The 17,527-nt window shown below is 36.0% G+C and overlaps 1 protein-coding gene across 5 annotated transcripts in view; it reads right to left on the bottom strand.

Annotated features, from left to right (window-relative positions):
• PLD5 (phospholipase D family member 5) overlaps positions 1-17,527 on the bottom strand; it is a 205,141-nt gene that overhangs the window by 61,441 nt on the left and 126,173 nt on the right. For 4 of the 5 annotated variants that reach the window (XM_090135364.1, XM_090135361.1, XM_090135360.1 and 1 more), the window contains one exon: positions 3,273-3,441. In XM_090135364.1, the coding sequence (XP_089991490.1) occupies positions 3,273-3,441 (169 nt within the window). Of the gene's footprint in view, positions 1-3,272; positions 3,442-6,826; positions 7,314-17,527 lie in introns of those variants that run through there. The other variant, XM_090135363.1, reaches the window with a different exon arrangement.

The raw sequence follows: 17,527 nt of genomic DNA, 5'->3' as shown, positions 1-17,527 counted from the left end.
TCCTAGGCAGACTGATTCCAGCCTGGATGATTTCCTTTGCTTACTGTTACCTTTGTCAGCCTGCATTCCTCATTAAAAATAAAACAGGGAAGATAAAAACCAAAAAATGCATTTACTGAAGTTTTCTAAAAGTGAATTACTGTTCCCCTCAAAAGCTTAGATATCTACAATTTAGATAATGCTTAACTTTTTATTTCAACAGAAATAAAACCAGTTACTTCCAGAATTTTCTTCTGAATTTATAATTCTACTTACAGTTTTAACAAGTTGCCCTACCATCAATTGTTAAGGCATATCTGTAAAACATCAGTGACAAGCACAGCATGCTGGCAGAAACCAATATGGTAAATAAAGAACCCTAAATCTAACTTCTGCTATTTAATGCAAAACAGAGAAACTCAAAATGCTCTCCTCGTGTTTTTCTAGCAAAATAGCTAGTGTAGACTCCAACCAACTTTTAGAAGCGCAGAGTCCAAAAAAATGCTTTCATTATAGAAATTAAAAAGAGAAAGTTTTTATGTCTCATTTTGTATCAGCCGTATCAGGAAAATGCCACCATCTGACAGGGAGAAATGGCTTTGGAAGTATTAGAAAGAAAATACACTGAAATTTCTGTAGCTGGCTGTAGTCAATTTCTGCTGGCAGCTGCTAGGTTTACAGATGTTCTCATCCTCTGTGTACTTACTAACATTTTTTAATAATTGTAAAGGGTGGATAACTAATCTCTGGCACAAACATTTGTTCTATCAAACAAATCACGTAAGACCCTTGTATGACACATGTCTGCAAATGACACACTTTTCACCTTCAGAGATTTCATTACCAAGCTGGACAGCTGGCTTACATACGATATTCAGGTGGAGTGGGAGACTTCTCCCATCAAGCCATCTGAGAACAGCACAACAGGTAGGGAAATAGAGATGAAGTCAGAACCACTTGGTTTTTGTACGACATACACACATAGATTCATGCGTGCCCATAAATACACATACACAAAGAACATGGCTAGTTCCTGCAGTTAAGGAAAAGCAATCTAGCCTACTCAGCTATTCTCCTCCAAAAATCAATGTCTTTGAAACTGGTCACATAAAGAAACTTGCTTTGTAATACATCTTACCATTCACAAAATGAAAATTGTAATACAGCAGGTTGTGAGTCCCTAAAGAAAATGGTTGTGTTCTCAGTTTCTGATAAAAGCAGCATCATTTAGGGAACAACTAGAACTTCCTCAACTATAACCACTACAGTACCTAGAAGTTTTGCAACAGTCCCTGCATAATATTTCTATTATGTGAGAATAAATTTCCCTGAATCCAAATTTGTAAAGACCCAAGGATATCTGACTTTTGAACACTACCGGATAACAATTACTGAAGCTTCACTGTCATTTCTCTTCCATTTTATGACCTTAAAAAGCAGATGCAATGATACAGGTTTCCTTCCCTATTTTTCACTCACTAAGCTTTGTGCACACTCTCTAAGGCAGCAATTTGCTAAGAATCCCTGCCTCTTTGTCAATTTCTTTAGCAATTAGATTGGCCAATAGCAGCACAGTGTTTAAGGATGAATAGACAAGCTTGACAGAAAAATCTATCAGCTGTTCAGCTCGCACTGCTGTACAATTGAGGGAATGACTGGAATATTAATCACATTTTAAACAGAAGTAATTACTTTTGTAAGACTACTATGTATTCTATATAGAAATCTAAAATAGAATATTACTAAAAACATGCTACATTTTTTTTGGCTTAAACAGTGCATTTAAGGATGAAGAAGCAAATTCACTTATGTGTCTCTTCTTCCTTTTCCCTGTTCTGACACTCAGCAACATCTTACAGTTCTTTGCATGAAAATGTGGAACAGTAAATGGAATTGATGCTCAACTACTGAAATCCCAATTTCCAGTTTGCTATTTTTACTCTCTGTTTGGGATTTGTTAGGCTCTGCTGGTTTTAAAGCAAATGACATGTTGAATTTTTTCAGACAAATTTTTTTTTTAAAGATTCATGCACATACCAATTCATGCACATCTTGAAAACATCTAAGGCATTCTCTGTGAATTCATCTGCTTGAATGACAGAACATGGGTTTGAAGTTTCTTAGGCAATGAATTTAAATAAAGCTTAGCTGCATAATTACATTGTGAAAAGCCTCAATATTTTGATATTCAATGAATTTATTCAAGAACTCTACTCCAATATTTATAAGCATTATAAAAGGAAGGGTTTGTGCTAAATTTTCCATTTGAATGCTCAGCTCAGGTTTTCACACATTTAAATGGACATAGAGTAGATTCTGAAGAAAGTGAATGTATGCCTTTCAGCCAGGCAACAGCCTCTCTAAAAAGAAGTACCATTCAGTTCATCGTCTGAAAACATAGGCAGTTTGAAGCACCATCTTTGGTTGCTGACAATACCAGTCACTGTCCACCACTTAACTTAAGGCATTTTTTACTGCACATATCATCCAAACTAGAGAGGAAAGTGAAAAGTTTGTGACATAGTATAGTATTGTAGATTCCTTATGTTTATTGTGATTTTGACTGAAGTCCATTCCAGCTGAGTGGCTTTTTCCAGCAAACAATCCATTATTAAAAAAGATATTCTCAGCCCATCACTTCTTCGATATCTTAGTTTGACAGGGTAACACTAAGTGGAAATCTGCCCTTTCCCCATTTTCTGAGGTGACTGCTATCAAGAATAATATATTTGTTGGCACAGCATCACTGTAATGCATACTTGCTTCATCTGGTGGTTTATGATTTTTCCTACTGTATTTTATTGCACAAGCCCTAACTCATCACCCTTCAGATTCATTTTGAAAAGATATTAAGAATCATCTGATACTTTTGCTATCAGATAATTTGTAAGTGTAATTTTACACATCAGTTTGGCTGCAGAACTAATCCACATACTCTTTTACCTGATCAGTTGCACCAAGTAGAAAATAAGTATATAGTTTTATGGATATTCCCAAATTACAGATGTGTTTGAATAGTTACAATTTTGCAAGTTTCTTAAGATTATACAATGATATCCTTTCCTAAGAGGAAAGTGATACAAATGTGTTGAGTGTGTTCTCTAGTCCACTGTGCCACCACTCTCAGAAAACTAATATCTTGGCAGGACAATCCTCATAAGAAAATGTTTGTTTGTTTTTTAAACTACCCAAACAATTAAGTTTTCTACAGAGAAGGGCTGCAGCTCTAAACAATTCACAAACAACAAAAACAGATTGTTAAAGTCCCATCTTTTTTTTAGTCTAGAACATACCTGGCATGCTGATGGATGACTGTGATTGAGGTCCCACTGGGAAGATACTATGTCAACAGACTTTTCAGCCATATTAAGCAAATTCATCCAGCCTTGGAAAAGAGACAAGTGGGATGGTGCACTGTCTGAATAGTTGATCCCTTCAGGAATATTTTCCACAAGAGCAACCCTGAGAATAGATAAGGAAAAAATAACCGCTTAATATGAGTGCTTTTCTTTATAAAAAAGTCTCCAACTGTAAAAAATGCCAGGTTTGGGCCTGTGGTTCAACATCAGTTCCCAGAAGCTTTCAGCAGTCAGTTATCTCACAACTCATTCTGAAGTTGCCAACTGCCACGCTCTTCACTTCCCAAAACAATAAAACATGGAGATGACCTAATGCTAAGGCAATAAAGCAATTTAAGCTTTTAAAGCCCTAAAACATCAGCATAAACACAGAAAAGCTTAATTCTCATAACATGATGGAACCAGTCCATAAGGAGAAGATGGGAAGCATAAAACAATCTCTTAATTCTTTGCAATTCCTCATCCTTGCATTTAATGTCTCTCTTTTCTCTAAGCAATATGGTAATGTGCATACTCCCTGATATTCTCTTATTTCTGCATTACAGCTGACATTTTGTTATAAAAAAAGCATCTATAAGAATTTTCCTCTAAGCTGCCTAGTTGTGCTGTTGTTTTTTTGTTTCTTTTCTTTTTTTTTTTTTTTTTACCTACATAAGGTTTTGACTGGGATCCTGTGGATAAGGAAAGGAGGATGGTTATGCTTTTTTTTTTTTTTTTTTTTTTTTTTTTAATTTCCTGTTCTTTTGAAAGGCTCCTTACTGTCAATATTATTCAAAGTGCTTGCAAATTACATACATTCACATGCATCCAAGAAGCTAAACAAACTTCATAGTAAACTGACAGTTTCAAATATGCCTCCTCGTTTCAAGGAAATTTTGTTTCATTCAGCATGCTTGAATTCCTTAAATTACAGCAGGTAAGGCTCCTCACTTCACTCAATAGAGGAACATTAAAAATAATCACAAGTGAGAAGAGTGTCTTTAGGTAAACAGATGAAATTATCAACTTACACAAGTTGCGCTTTTTTAAGTGCCTCTTCTAATGCGCCTCAAACAAATCAGATTTAGGAAAGCTGTAACAAGGGCTTCGTTTCATTGCAGTCAAGTATAACAAGTATTTCCAAGACTGTTTCTATACTACTTCTTATCATAATAATCAAATTTGGCAATATAAATGTTTGTAATGTTTTGTTTTGTTAGCAAATAATCAATATAAATATCTAATATAAAAGAGAACCGGGCACTTTCTGCCCATGAAAAAAAAAAGAATAGTTCTGTATCTTCTATTACAGATCCCACAATCTTACATGGGAAATTTTACAGCTATTTCAGAAAATCTAACATGTTTGAAGCAAAGACATAAGAACACCGAAGTTCAGTACTCTTTAATACTAGGGGGCAGGATGGGTTAAGTATTGTGAGAATGTGGTTATTATCACATGCTTATTCTTCCTGCCTGGCAAAACCAAACTAACAAAAAAAAAAAAACAGGTACAGCTCTTCCTTTCATTAGCTTCAGATGTTTTCTTATTCCCTAAAACAACTCAAAGAGCATACACATTGCTGAACTACAATTACTGACGAGATATTCCACAACACAGTTGAACATACTACGTTAGTGATGATAAACATTAAACTTAACAGCATTACAGTAACATAATCGTAACATCAACAAATTAACGGTAAGGAGTTAAAAATACAACTTGTTTTTTTAATGTCTTCATGTATACTTTATTCTAAAATATTCTAACTACCCCATTCATAAACTTTCAGAATAACTAGTCCTCTAAAAATAAACTACCCTTTTGTGCCTATTAGCAATTCTATACTTTAAAAAATAAACTATTTTAGACCAACACCCAAGGTTTATACATACATTTCTGCTGCACTTAATATTCTTACAGAACTTATTAAACTTTATATGGATCCCTTAAAAATCTAGTTTGCTTCTTTTGGAATATTTAACATTGCTAAGAGCCCCAGTAAAATTAAAAGAGTCCCAGAGCTCTTTTAATACAACAAAGATACTCATCTACTATCTAAAGAGAAAGAAAACAAGGCATAGAAGGTAAAGCGATTTCTACAAGGGCATAATAAACCACCACCAACAATTGAGTAGCAAAGATGCTAAATTAATCCATGTCTTTTAGGGCCTCTTCCATTGTCCACCCAATCACACATGAATACAAGAAAAAATTACTTTAAATATTCTCCAAAGACATTTTACATATCAAGTAATTATTCCAAAAATAATCCATCAAATTTTGCTCTGATTAAGCAAAAATTTAGAAGTGCAAATCATTTCCTAATAAAAGAGCTGACCAAAATTTCTCAGCATTGCCTGACACTCACAGTGATTTATGTAAACAAATAGACAAGAGCCCGCAAAATGTCTAATAGGATCAAATAAGTCCAGATCACTTCCAGTGACTTGCAGAGCTATTTCGTATAGACTGTACTGGCATGCTGCCTCATGGCAAAGCATTCAGTTCTCCCCATCTTTGTCGATCTGTAATTTTACAAAAAGGTAAGACTGTTAAAGAATCACAGGGAATCATCTAGTTCATCCCTCAAAGCTGGGTCAACTTCAGCAGGTTGTTCAGGCAGGTTTTGAATAGCTTAAGTACTTCCAAGATCAAGACACTTAACATTACTTTTGAGATTAGGGCCTTGATCCAGCCAAACACATAAATGCTTATTTCTGCCATACTGACTTGACCTCATTAGGTGTGAAATAGGAGAACACACTACGGTATAATGTATATACATTCTATACCCAGATTCCACAAGCAGCTGGTAGCAATTCCATGGAATGTAGTATAAATATTGCTGTGGATGTTGGCCTCTACTTCACATACACAAGTACTGATACCATGAAGATATGAAAAAAAGTTGAGTCTTTTCTCCCATTCCACAGGTTAAAACCATTTACATATTCATAGAAAGCACTATGGCAGATTTGCTAGGCAGAAGGAAATTCATCCCTTTATTCAAAGGGCCTCTATCTGATGCAAGGTGCTTGCTTCTTTTGGACTGGATTTGCTCTTTAGAAAGAGATGACCTTCAGTTTTTCAGTCTGCAATTCAACACACTGCAGCACTAGGACTAGCTGAGGGACTTGACTGTGCAGCTCTTATTATTCAGTTCAGTATCTGTTCCTATATTTCATAACCTTTTGTTTAAGCAACTTAAAAGTACTTTGTGTTCTTTGGCAGACAAAATACACTTAATCTATCCAGGGCAATAGTTAAAACATTGTCCTCAGATTTCAGACATTTCCTTTTAATAATGAACTGATTACGCAAAACAAAACAAAAACACAAAAACCAGAAACCCAACCTGTAACCAAATAACCCAAACCACCACAACACATTCCAGTGCCCATTCAAAAAATTCAACACCAAGCTCAGAATTAAAAAAAAAAAAAAAAAGACAACAACAACAAAAAGGAAACAATTGAACAAAAACATAAACAAGCAAATCACCAACCCTGTTTGTAAAGTAAGTTATTTTTGTCTTCACAATCTTCTCTCCTCCTCGGGCAGCAAAGTTCCTGTGCTTAGTCAAGAAGAGTTTTGTTTAACTTGCATGATAAAAATTTGAGTTCAAAAGCTCCAATTTCATCAATAAAAACTGAACTTAGATCTGCTTTGTTCCAGTATGACCCACAGAAGGCTTTTTTGAATGCATAAACAAAAATTTCCAAGAGAAAAGGTTATTTGCAGACCTCAAGGAACATCAAACCTGGTGACATCATTTAGTCTGCAAAAGTGGCATATTGACAAAGCAAAACAGAACAAATGTAACATGGTGATTAAAATAGATTTCACCTATGCTCAAAAGTCATTAGCAGATAACCTTACACCTGTTAGATATCTCTCCTCTCTCTGATTTCTTGGTGCTTTATATTTCACCTGATTAATGCCAACATAACCTAGTCCCTTCAGTAATAGAGCTGAATGTTCTCAAAACTACCTCTAGCCGACTGAGAAACCTGAAAGTAATGTGTATGATTTCTGTGATGTCACAGAGGGAGAGAAAGGTCAGAGCTAAGATTTAGGCTCCTCTAAGTGAACAGAAATGTGGTAAGCAGTATAGCAGTATTTAATGCCTACAAAGGAACAGAATTTGACCTCTAAAATAAGACACTTCTGAGTTCAGCTACATGACTCACATTTAGAAATTAAAATTGAATTCTGTCCCATGTTGAGGATTCTCCTTTTTCTCTGATAATCTGTAAGTCAGAAAACAAGATTCATTTCTGATCTCATATCTTATTTTCTTCTCCTCAAAAGGAAATGGTTTAGGATCTGAGTTAATTAGAGTAGAAAGAGCACTAGCACTGTGAAAGTAGGCAGAAGCTATATGCTTCAATAAGCTTAGTATATTAACAAATATTTATAGCTTTGCTTAAAATGAGCTCCAGTTAGTCTCTATCCAGAGTCATATGCAAGAGAACATCCAGGTCTAAAGCACCTGAGTGACATCTGAATTTACCCATTAAAGGGAAAAAGTTTAAAAACACACTCAACCGTTTGTATGAGATAATAAAGAAACGAAAGATAAAGCATGCTGTTGTCTGAAGGCTTAAATAATTGAGACAGGAGAAGAATAAAATAAACAAAATAAAGAAGGAAAAGAGCATGAGTCAATCTCTTAAACCAAGAACCTAGGCAAACATATCCACATGTAACCCTTATTGCTTTCTTAATCCAGAAGCTCCAGAACCAACAAACCCTGCCCTGAAGGACCACAACTCCTCACAGAATTCCAGCTCCCTCTTGGTTATATCTCAACAGTCTTAGTAACCATTCAAAACCCACTATCTTTCTGACACCACTCCTTTCAGCTGAGGATTTCACTAGATCAGCACCTTCATGCCTTCTACTCCCTCCTACACTGAATCGATCCTGCCACAGTTCTTCCTCATAGCTACTCAGCTGTAACATTTGTCAAGACCATCTTTCTTCTCTTTAGCTCAACAGAAGAACAGCTGCAGTTCTTATTTCTGGAAAGGAATAAGAAATAACCTAGAAGAAGTATAACTACTATTTCAAAATCGCACAGAACAAACTCTCTCAGAGAAGAAGCGTCCTAAAAAATAAATAAAACTAAAGGAGATGTTGGCACAGTTTATCAATACATTTGGCTGTTCCATTACAGTTGGTGGTAAGGACTTGGAAGGGCAGCTTAAAAGGATTCTTTGATTTAGATCTGCACTAAACACAGACGTGCTCAGATTTGTGTTAAAGATTCTGCAAACATACAGCATAGATTTAGAGCTTTACCTGAACATTTCTGAGTATTCAGGAGAGCAGTCTAGTGCGATGCTTAAATTAAAAAGCTGCTATAAGTGCTTCCCTAATGAATACACATTTTTTAAATTATATGCAATCAGTGATAAAACACTGCAATGAGCATATTAACAATTCTCACTTTAAGAAATCAAACTGTGCTGGAATTCTAGGGATCACAACACCAGTCTTTGTTTTGAAGGAATATTCTTCATCTCCTGACTGTCTTCATACAGAACCTGGCTGGAAATCACTCTGAAGATAACAGTAACAATACACAAGATATGAACGTAAAAAGAAGAAAAATGAGGACAGAGTACATTTAACTAGATGCTCTAATGGTATTTCCTAAATTTTCTTTCCCTACATATAACAACTGCAACTAAGAGGGGTACAAGGGCAATGGTTTAACAGTTGTTAGCGTGCCGCTGAACAGGACCACCTGACTACCATGTTCAAGCATATAAGGAAATGGAGCCATAGCTACACAGGCTAATGCAGCAAAACAATGTTTCTCCCAGCCACTTCAAGCCAAGGAGCCATATACCACGCTCCTGAGCTTCTGCACTTCATCACATATGTGGGTTCCAAATCATACTTGAGCCAGTGTGGGTGCCACGAGGGCATTTTGACACAAGAAAAGACCACAACATTTTACAGCATGAATGCAAGATACAGAGGCAATTTGCTTAGTAAACATGTAGCTAGAGATGGCTAAGCTGTCCTGTATCCATTGCAAAGGGTTTGACAGACCTTCTCACCCATGGTCTAAGTTCTGTGACTATAGTCTGTGACTGGATTCAGAACACACAGCTCTCCCTTCAGCCAAACGGGTTGCTCAGTTCTCTTTAACATACAGCTGCAGGAAGCAGCTGTGGGACAAGAGTGGGAAAAAATAGCCCTGCCAACTTCAAGTGTTCACTGAACTCCATCCATAGGAGCTTCAGCTAATACCTAAAACTAGTAGCAGCCTTCTAGCTTCCCCTTTCATAGTCTGTGCCTTCTCTGCATTAGTCCCCTTCCAATTTTTCCTATTGGTCTGCAGAAGGAATTAATGCAGGCTATTCCCCATTTGTATTTTCACATCTCACCACTAAGCCTTTTTATACTTTCCATAAGCAATTAGGAGACCATTTCATTACTGCTATTCCCACACAGCTGCTTTTGTGCCCACTCACCACAATGTGTACAATGCCAAATACAGCACTTAGACAAGGGCAATGCATCCATCATCTTAAGGTCCAAATTCTTAGTGGTTACCTCAGTGAAACAACATTGATTTTCAAAAGTTTAAGATTAGACTTGACTCTCAAGAAAAAATAACTAATAGCATTCCAGGAATATATCTTCTCTTTGGACAACCCTATAGATCATTATGCAAGAAAAAGATGATTGCCTCTCTCCCATACTACTATCATAAGAATGAATGTACCCCACCGCCACCATCCCCCTCCTCCCCCCACAAAAAAAATCCTGCTGTTTCAGCTCCCCTTAAGTGACACAAGATATAACACATCACAGATGTTATTTTCAAATGAAAGTCCTGTTATATATGAACACAAATCATCTAAGGTTCAAAAATGTAAATAACTTTTAATTAAATGTATTTTAGGTGGTATTTTGGTGTCCTACTTAATTATTTCTCTTCAATGGGAATCCTTTAAGAACTGATGAGCACCAGATCATCAGTATCTCAATCCAGCCTGTGTCAGCAGCTCTTGAAGATCCTCTGTTTTGTCTCAAAAGTAATCAGAATTGAAATGCACTACAAATTAAAAACTAACCTTATGGTTGAGAACCCAGAAAAATACATTTACTATTCAACATAACACAAAAATGTGCTTGGATTGACTGATAAGGCCAGTAAAGATATAAAAAAGACAACAGTTGAACCATATCAGTACAACGTTCATCTGACTCTTTCCACATACTGATGGGACATTACAAAATTAATAATCAATAGGAGTGGCAATTATGCAATAATACTCTATTATCTAGCCATGTAATTCTTTGCTTATTGTTATAATTTTGGTTTGCATCCTATTTCAATTGAATAATTCCTACTGACTTTTGCTTCACTGAACAATTGCTTGTTTGAAATACTCAAAAATTATACATACTCAAAGCTACAGACAATGTTATGTAATTAAGTTCCTACCTGAAATGGATAAGGTTTCCTGGGAAATATTTGAATATTTTTGAGTATTTCTCAAATGCAACAGTGACACTTTTGTCAAAGAAAACAACATTATCTCTAGACGCTAATCATCATTCATTTCATCAGAGACTGTAGCTGAATTTCACATATGAGAAAGCACATCAATACAGAGGTCAAATGTTCTGTTCATGGCTTTCTTCATGCATAACAGAAATAAGCTTTGGGAATACATCTAAAATTCATTTAGTGGACACAAACTAAGAGTAGAAATTGCCATCTGTTCCTCATATACATTTGGGCTTTAAAACATTTTCATTAGGCTATTGTAACAGTATGCACTAACTGTGACAAGAAGTACTAAAATTTGGCTCTGACATACCCCTGCCCTCTTCATGTCTAAAAGATGTTGCAAAACTCTGCAGCACCTTACCATGTCAGAACAACTTCTATTAAGAGCATGATTTCACAACAGTGTTTTAAAGACAATGCAGGAAAAACAGTTTTCATTGTAATGTTACATAAAATTAAAAAAACAAAAAACAAAAACCAAAAAACAAAACAAAAAAAACACACAAAACACATGAAGGATGCCAAATCAGTGTTTGCAAATGACTGACATTTGTCTGGGGTCACAACAGCAACTCAAAAGCTCACATCTGCTCAACAAAACTGCAGGAGAGCAACAAATTTCTCCCATAAAGCCTTCTCTATGACTACCAGAACCTTGCTTTTAATTTCCCTTGTTTCTTATCATTCCCCCCCCCCCCTCAGCTTTTTCTAGATGCTTGAACATTTGTTCCAGTGCATTGTGAAGCATTAAGTGACAGAGAACAAAGAATTTCTCTCACAGCTATGTTTTACACAATGAAATGAACTCTCCTGGCCAGTGCTCAAAATGCATCACTTTGAATGAACTATTCTCCCTTGGGAGATTTTCTTACTCTGCTCTTGAGAAAACATTAGGAAGCAACCAGAGAGTGGGTTCAAAGTCCTTTTGTGGGATCATTAGTCTTCCTAAAGCTAGCTCCTCCATGCTTCTCTCTCTGCATTCTTTACACAGAACAGCTTTCTCCATCCATGTGCCGAATTTTCTTTCACCATCTTTTGCTTTAGTTCTTCTCCATTTCCATTCCTCTGCATTCTCCTTTGCCTTGACTCTTTTTTTTTTTTCCTGAGTATTACGTGCTAAATTACCTCTTTATTACTCTTTGGTTTGTTCCTTGTAGCTTTCTGCTCATTAAATCTCTTCCAAATGAGTTCCCTGGCAGAAATCAGTGCTGATATGAAATCTGCAAGACTGTTCTGCATGTGTTCTGTTCAGCACCTCCACTACCCCCCAGTTTGTCTGTGCAGACTGAAAGCTCTTCAGTAGTTCAAGTAGTTCCTTGTTACACCAGCATCAGTGGGACCCATCTGCAGAAAAATCCTAGTAATCTCTGCAGTAGCAAAAAGTAATGTGGGTCTATAAAATTTGATATTCAGGGACAGACTTCTAAGTGTTAATGCTTAAACTGTCATCACTCCTCATATTATTAGAAGAATAATATCTAATTTGGCTTTTTTTTTTTTTTTAAGAGGGTTTATTATTATCTTGGCAGTTTCCCAGTAACAACAAGCACTGATCTATCAACTAAGATTTCTGATTATTATTTCTAGTGATAGTGATTCTTTGAAAGTTTGGCACAGGTTACTTGGTTGTAATAAACAGGAAAAACAGATAACTTAATTTAGAAGCGTGTTTACCACATGTATACACAGCTTACATGGCAATATAGCAAGCTACGGACAATGTTACAGAATTAAGTTCCTATCTGAAATGGATAAGGTTTCCTGGGAAATCAAGCATCCACATCCCTGCTACTTCAGGCATTTTTTTCATATACTTTTATTCCTAAATTATTCAGAATGAAGAAAAGATATTGGGACCAGGAAGGGTTTTTACTTCCACTTTTCAAACTTGTCTATTATCTTGCTTCTCTCACAAGCAGAAATTGTCTCATATTCTATCCTTTACTGCTCTATCCTGTATCTTCAGTAGCCCATCTTCCACCCTGGAATTCCTCTCCCCTATGATACCTTCAAGGATTACAATCATTTTCCTTCTTAGCTTTCACTTTCCATGGCCAAGTGCCTTTATTGCTTTTTTATTAAATATGCTTCTAATTCATAGAAGATCCTTTTTTTTTTTTGCTAGCAACTACTCCGCATGAGTTCAGCCTTACTGAACACCAGTGACAACACTTATACATAGTAATTCAGGTTAAAATTTATCCATCAAACTGACATTAATAATTCCTTTGCACTTCTAGATTGAAATTCTAAGCAATTCTGTCTTCTTTTATTACAGTTTCCTATGGAATTGCTCACATCAAATATTGTAACAATGGAAAACTCAAATTATATTTGGACTATTGCCTAGAAGTGACTACAATCAAACTGTTGATCAAAATGGCATGTATATCCCCATGAGAAATGAAAAGATATTTAAGATCCCTTATAACCTCACAAATTTGAAAAAGTTCTCCCATTTTCAGTCAGAGGAAAGGTTATTTTTATATTACCTACATTTATTTTCTGCTTCCAGATCATATAATCTTCTGGTTCAAAGTCAATTCTAATGATGTCCACAGGGAAATGTATCTTTAGGAGGCTCTATAATCAGTTGGTGTTTAGTTCTCATACCTAGTTAGAAAACTGATTAAAACAGAACTCTGTCATTCCCTGCTTCTGCATGACTGCTAGATTACAAAGTTAATAAGTGAAACAAAGAAAAAAGAAGTTAACAATAAACAGACAAATTAAATGCCAGATGAATGCTGAAACGTGAAACAAACTTAAGAAAATCTTTTTAACAACTCTTTTCTGAAACTGTGAACACTTTCTAGCAGAATAGCAGAAAACTAAGGTAGCTATATTTCTCTGAATATTGCCTCTGATGATATTTTATCTTATTTTCAATTCATCCAAGACTACCACAGAACCTGAGCAGTGATAAGCTCCACGGAAAAAATGAAACACGAGAAATGCTGTGAAGCAGAGAGGACAAAAACAAGGTCAAAGTATAGGAAGTCTGTGAAGAGCAATTTTAAGGAGTTAACCCAATCACTGATAAGAAATTGTAAAGTTGTATCATGATGTGGATCTGCAGGAAAAAAAAAAAAATCCTACTGAAAGACACAGAAGTAACCCTTAGTGAAAACGCTAAAAACTGTCAAAACAAAGAATCACCTATGCCATACTGAACCCTATGGAAGGCAGAAACCCCTACAAGAAGTGAGCACAAAGAACTCTCATAAATGTAAGAAAGAACATCACCGGAAATAAGAAGCTCTGATCTGGACATCAGTAAACAAAACAGCAAACGCTATCACCAAATAATTCAGGCTTACAGGAACCATTGGAGGTCATGTAGTCCAACCTTCAGCTCAGCATTGTTCCACCCAGCTCAGCTTCCTTAGCATGTTGTCTGCTGAAGCATCAAATATCTCCAAGGATGGAGAATCCAAAGCCCCTTCTGGGTGCCTCTTTTGATATTTGACCTCTCCCACAATGAGAAAACACAACCTCTGTACTTGACAGGAGTTTCCTATGCTTCAAGTTGTATCCACTGCATCTCATTCTATCACAGGGCGCCCTCATGAAGAGCCGAGCACTCTTATAATCAACTAAATGACAGTCACAGAAAACAGTAAGATCTCTCTTCTTCTGCCATTCTCTCAGCCTCTTCTCTTGTGCCTACCACACTTGACTCTCTAACCACTCTAGTGACCTGTTGGATTTCCTCCAGCATGTCAGCATTTTTCTGAACTTCAGGCTGGACACAGGACTTCAAGTGAGACCTCAGGAGTGCTTAACAGATGGGAAGAATCGTTCCTCTTGCATTGCTGGTTGTACTTTTGCTGATGAAAACCAGTTTGTAGCTGCCTCCGACATTTAGCTTGTTGTCTTATGAAGACTCTCAGATTCTTTCCGTAAAATTGCCTTCAAAGCAGTTTTACAGGGTTATTTCAAACTAAGTGCAGGATGCTGCATTTTCCCACTTCTCCAATCTGTCAGACTCCCTCACAGGACTTGCTGAGAATTACTCTGTTCTACTGCACAGGACATTAATGAACTTATTAAACATTCTGGTCCCAGTATTGATAAACCCTGCAGGATGCCACTACTAATGAGCTGCCAGCTGAATTTGTACAGGTGATCATAATCCTCTGAAGGTAAATGTACAGCACATATTCTTTCCAGTTTCTGCTCGCTCTTGATGAATGACAGTGGCATTAACCAGAGCTTCAGCTGAATAAAACTGATGAAACAGCTTCTTACTAAGCCACGAATACAAAATGTGTCATGTCTTTATATGATTGAAACAAGCATTTGCGATTTCTTGAATGTGGTCCAACAACTTCTCAAGATTATTTTAACATTTATACAAGTAAAATTTGCAAACTGCAATCCACAAAAACATTTGCAGGTAGAACACTATCTCTAAATAAATGACAAAAAACTCAGAGCCATTTCCTTAAATCACTACTATGCTCTTTAAAAGCAATAGGAAAACTATTTAAAATGAAAAAAAAAACAAAAAAGAAATTACTAACTCAGAAATAAAGCATCTATGATAAGGTCTACTGATATTTTTTTCACTGATTTAAAATGAACAAGAATCCAAGAAAATTAAACAGTCTATGCTAATGAGAAAATAAAACATCCCACTCTATCACCAAGGCTTCCGCAGTTCTTCATTTGTAGCACTCATTCTTGTTTTCTGTCTGCAAATGAATGATTTTGCACTTTTGAATATTACGCTTTTTAAGTTTTCTAGAACTCCAAAACCATAAGGATCATCTTTTTCTTTCCTCCAATACTCCTTGACTCCTTCGCAGAATTACCAGGTTCTTTTCTAATACTGACAGTGGTTCTCACTCTTTTTTTTTTTTTTTTTTAGCAAAAAACATTAGTTAAAAAATATTAAATAGTGTTGATCTTGAGGATCACAGACTACTGAAAAACACTTGTGGTACTTTTCCTGGTCATTACTTCGCAGTATCCACTGTTATCTTTGCTTGTGATAGTTTAACATCCATGAAACGATTTGCTGAGTGATACAGAATAGACTCTCTGCATCACCTTGTTAAAATAGTCAGATGCATTATCATAGGCAATATTTTAATCTGAGAAAATCTTTTAAAAAATCAAGGGTTATTTTTATCCCACTTTCCAACATCTGTGTGCTAAGGAATTATATAACATTGAAATCAAAATTACAGGCTCTAATAACTATTTTCTTTTTAAATAGAGGATGTGTTGACCTACAAACACCACTCAGCAAAGCATAAAACTCCAAGTAACCTATCCCAAAGAGAGCAGGACCTCATCACAACAGATGAAAAGAATTTTACTTGACTTAATCATGCATTATAATGAGTAGTTAAAAAATGCAACACAAATGTAAAAACTTGCTTGCTATAGCGAATTAGAGATATGGAAATGGTTAATTAAACAATTGCAGACCAATACCTATAAAACATGAAAGTTGGATGCATAAAACCAAAAGTAGAGCTTATTTCAAAGAAAAATCAGTAGGAATACTAATTAGTAAAGCAAACATATTTTCTAATAGACTCCAGTTCAGCCGCTGTGCTTATAAAAGGATTTGGAAATTTGCTGCTGGAAATCTCTGCATGAACAAAGGTTTAACTATATGGAAACACTATTAGCTTAATTTATACTAAGTGATTGGTATCTTATCAAGATCCAAAATAGGGGGAAAATTTAGTCACTCAAGTTCTTTTTCCCTGCAAAAAATCTCCAAGTGATTTCATTTTTTTCCATATCCAGTATTTTCTGCCCTTGTATTTTTTGACTTAACACAAGTACAGGTTGGTTTGTCTAAGCTACCTGCAGTACCCACACCAGCTAAACTACTGTTCTTTCCTTATTCTGATACAGAATAGTAATCGTAAACTGTGTGTGATAGCATATAATGGTAAATGACATACCTAGGCTTATAGAAAAGCAAGGATTATCTGACAGGTGTGCATGGCTAAAATTTTACTTCCCCACTGCAAGATAGAAACATTTGATGAAAAACCCAGCAATACTTTGAGGTTGGAATTGCCAATCTTCTCAGTAGTTCCACCCACTCTAGCATATCTCCTGTGATGTTTTATACATCTAATGAAGGTTACTACAGCTAACTTGCTTATTAGATTAAAATTAAGTTCTTTCACTTTATAATCTAGTACTTAGCCTATCAAAACTCCTTTTTCTGCCTAATGTTACAGAAGGAGAAAGACATGAGGATTTCAGATCTCCTCTGTTCCCAACAGCAATGAAACCTCAGGGATGAGAAGGCGCAGAGGACTTTACTTCTGTGTAGTACTGTGTGATACTCAAGTTATAATTGACAATAGCTGTGTAAATGTTTCAAAATGTCATCTTCCTCCCCATCTGTCCCCCCAAATCTGGCAAATCCAACAAAAGAAAAAAAAAACATAAAACCAAAACCCATACCTTACTGAAAGCAGAATTCCTATGTTCTACTTCCCTTTAAGCAAACCATGCCAATCAATAGAGATGCTGGGACAGGACAAAAATCACCCAGTGAGTCTCTGGCCCTTGGCCCCAGTGGTCGTCAATAAAGACAGTATTTGATCAATGCGATGTGCAGCATCTTTAAAACAAAGCGACAGTTACTGAAATAGGGGCAAGTCTACAAAACGTTTTATATTAATGACAATG

Source organism: Phasianus colchicus, chromosome 2 (assembly GCF_987193195.1).
Source record: "Phasianus colchicus chromosome 2, bPhaCol1.hap1.1, whole genome shotgun sequence".
NCBI classification, from domain to species: domain Eukaryota; kingdom Metazoa; phylum Chordata; class Aves; order Galliformes; family Phasianidae; genus Phasianus; species Phasianus colchicus.
The sequence above is the reverse complement of the archived record's forward strand: the minus strand, read 5'-3'. Positions and strand labels throughout refer to the sequence as shown.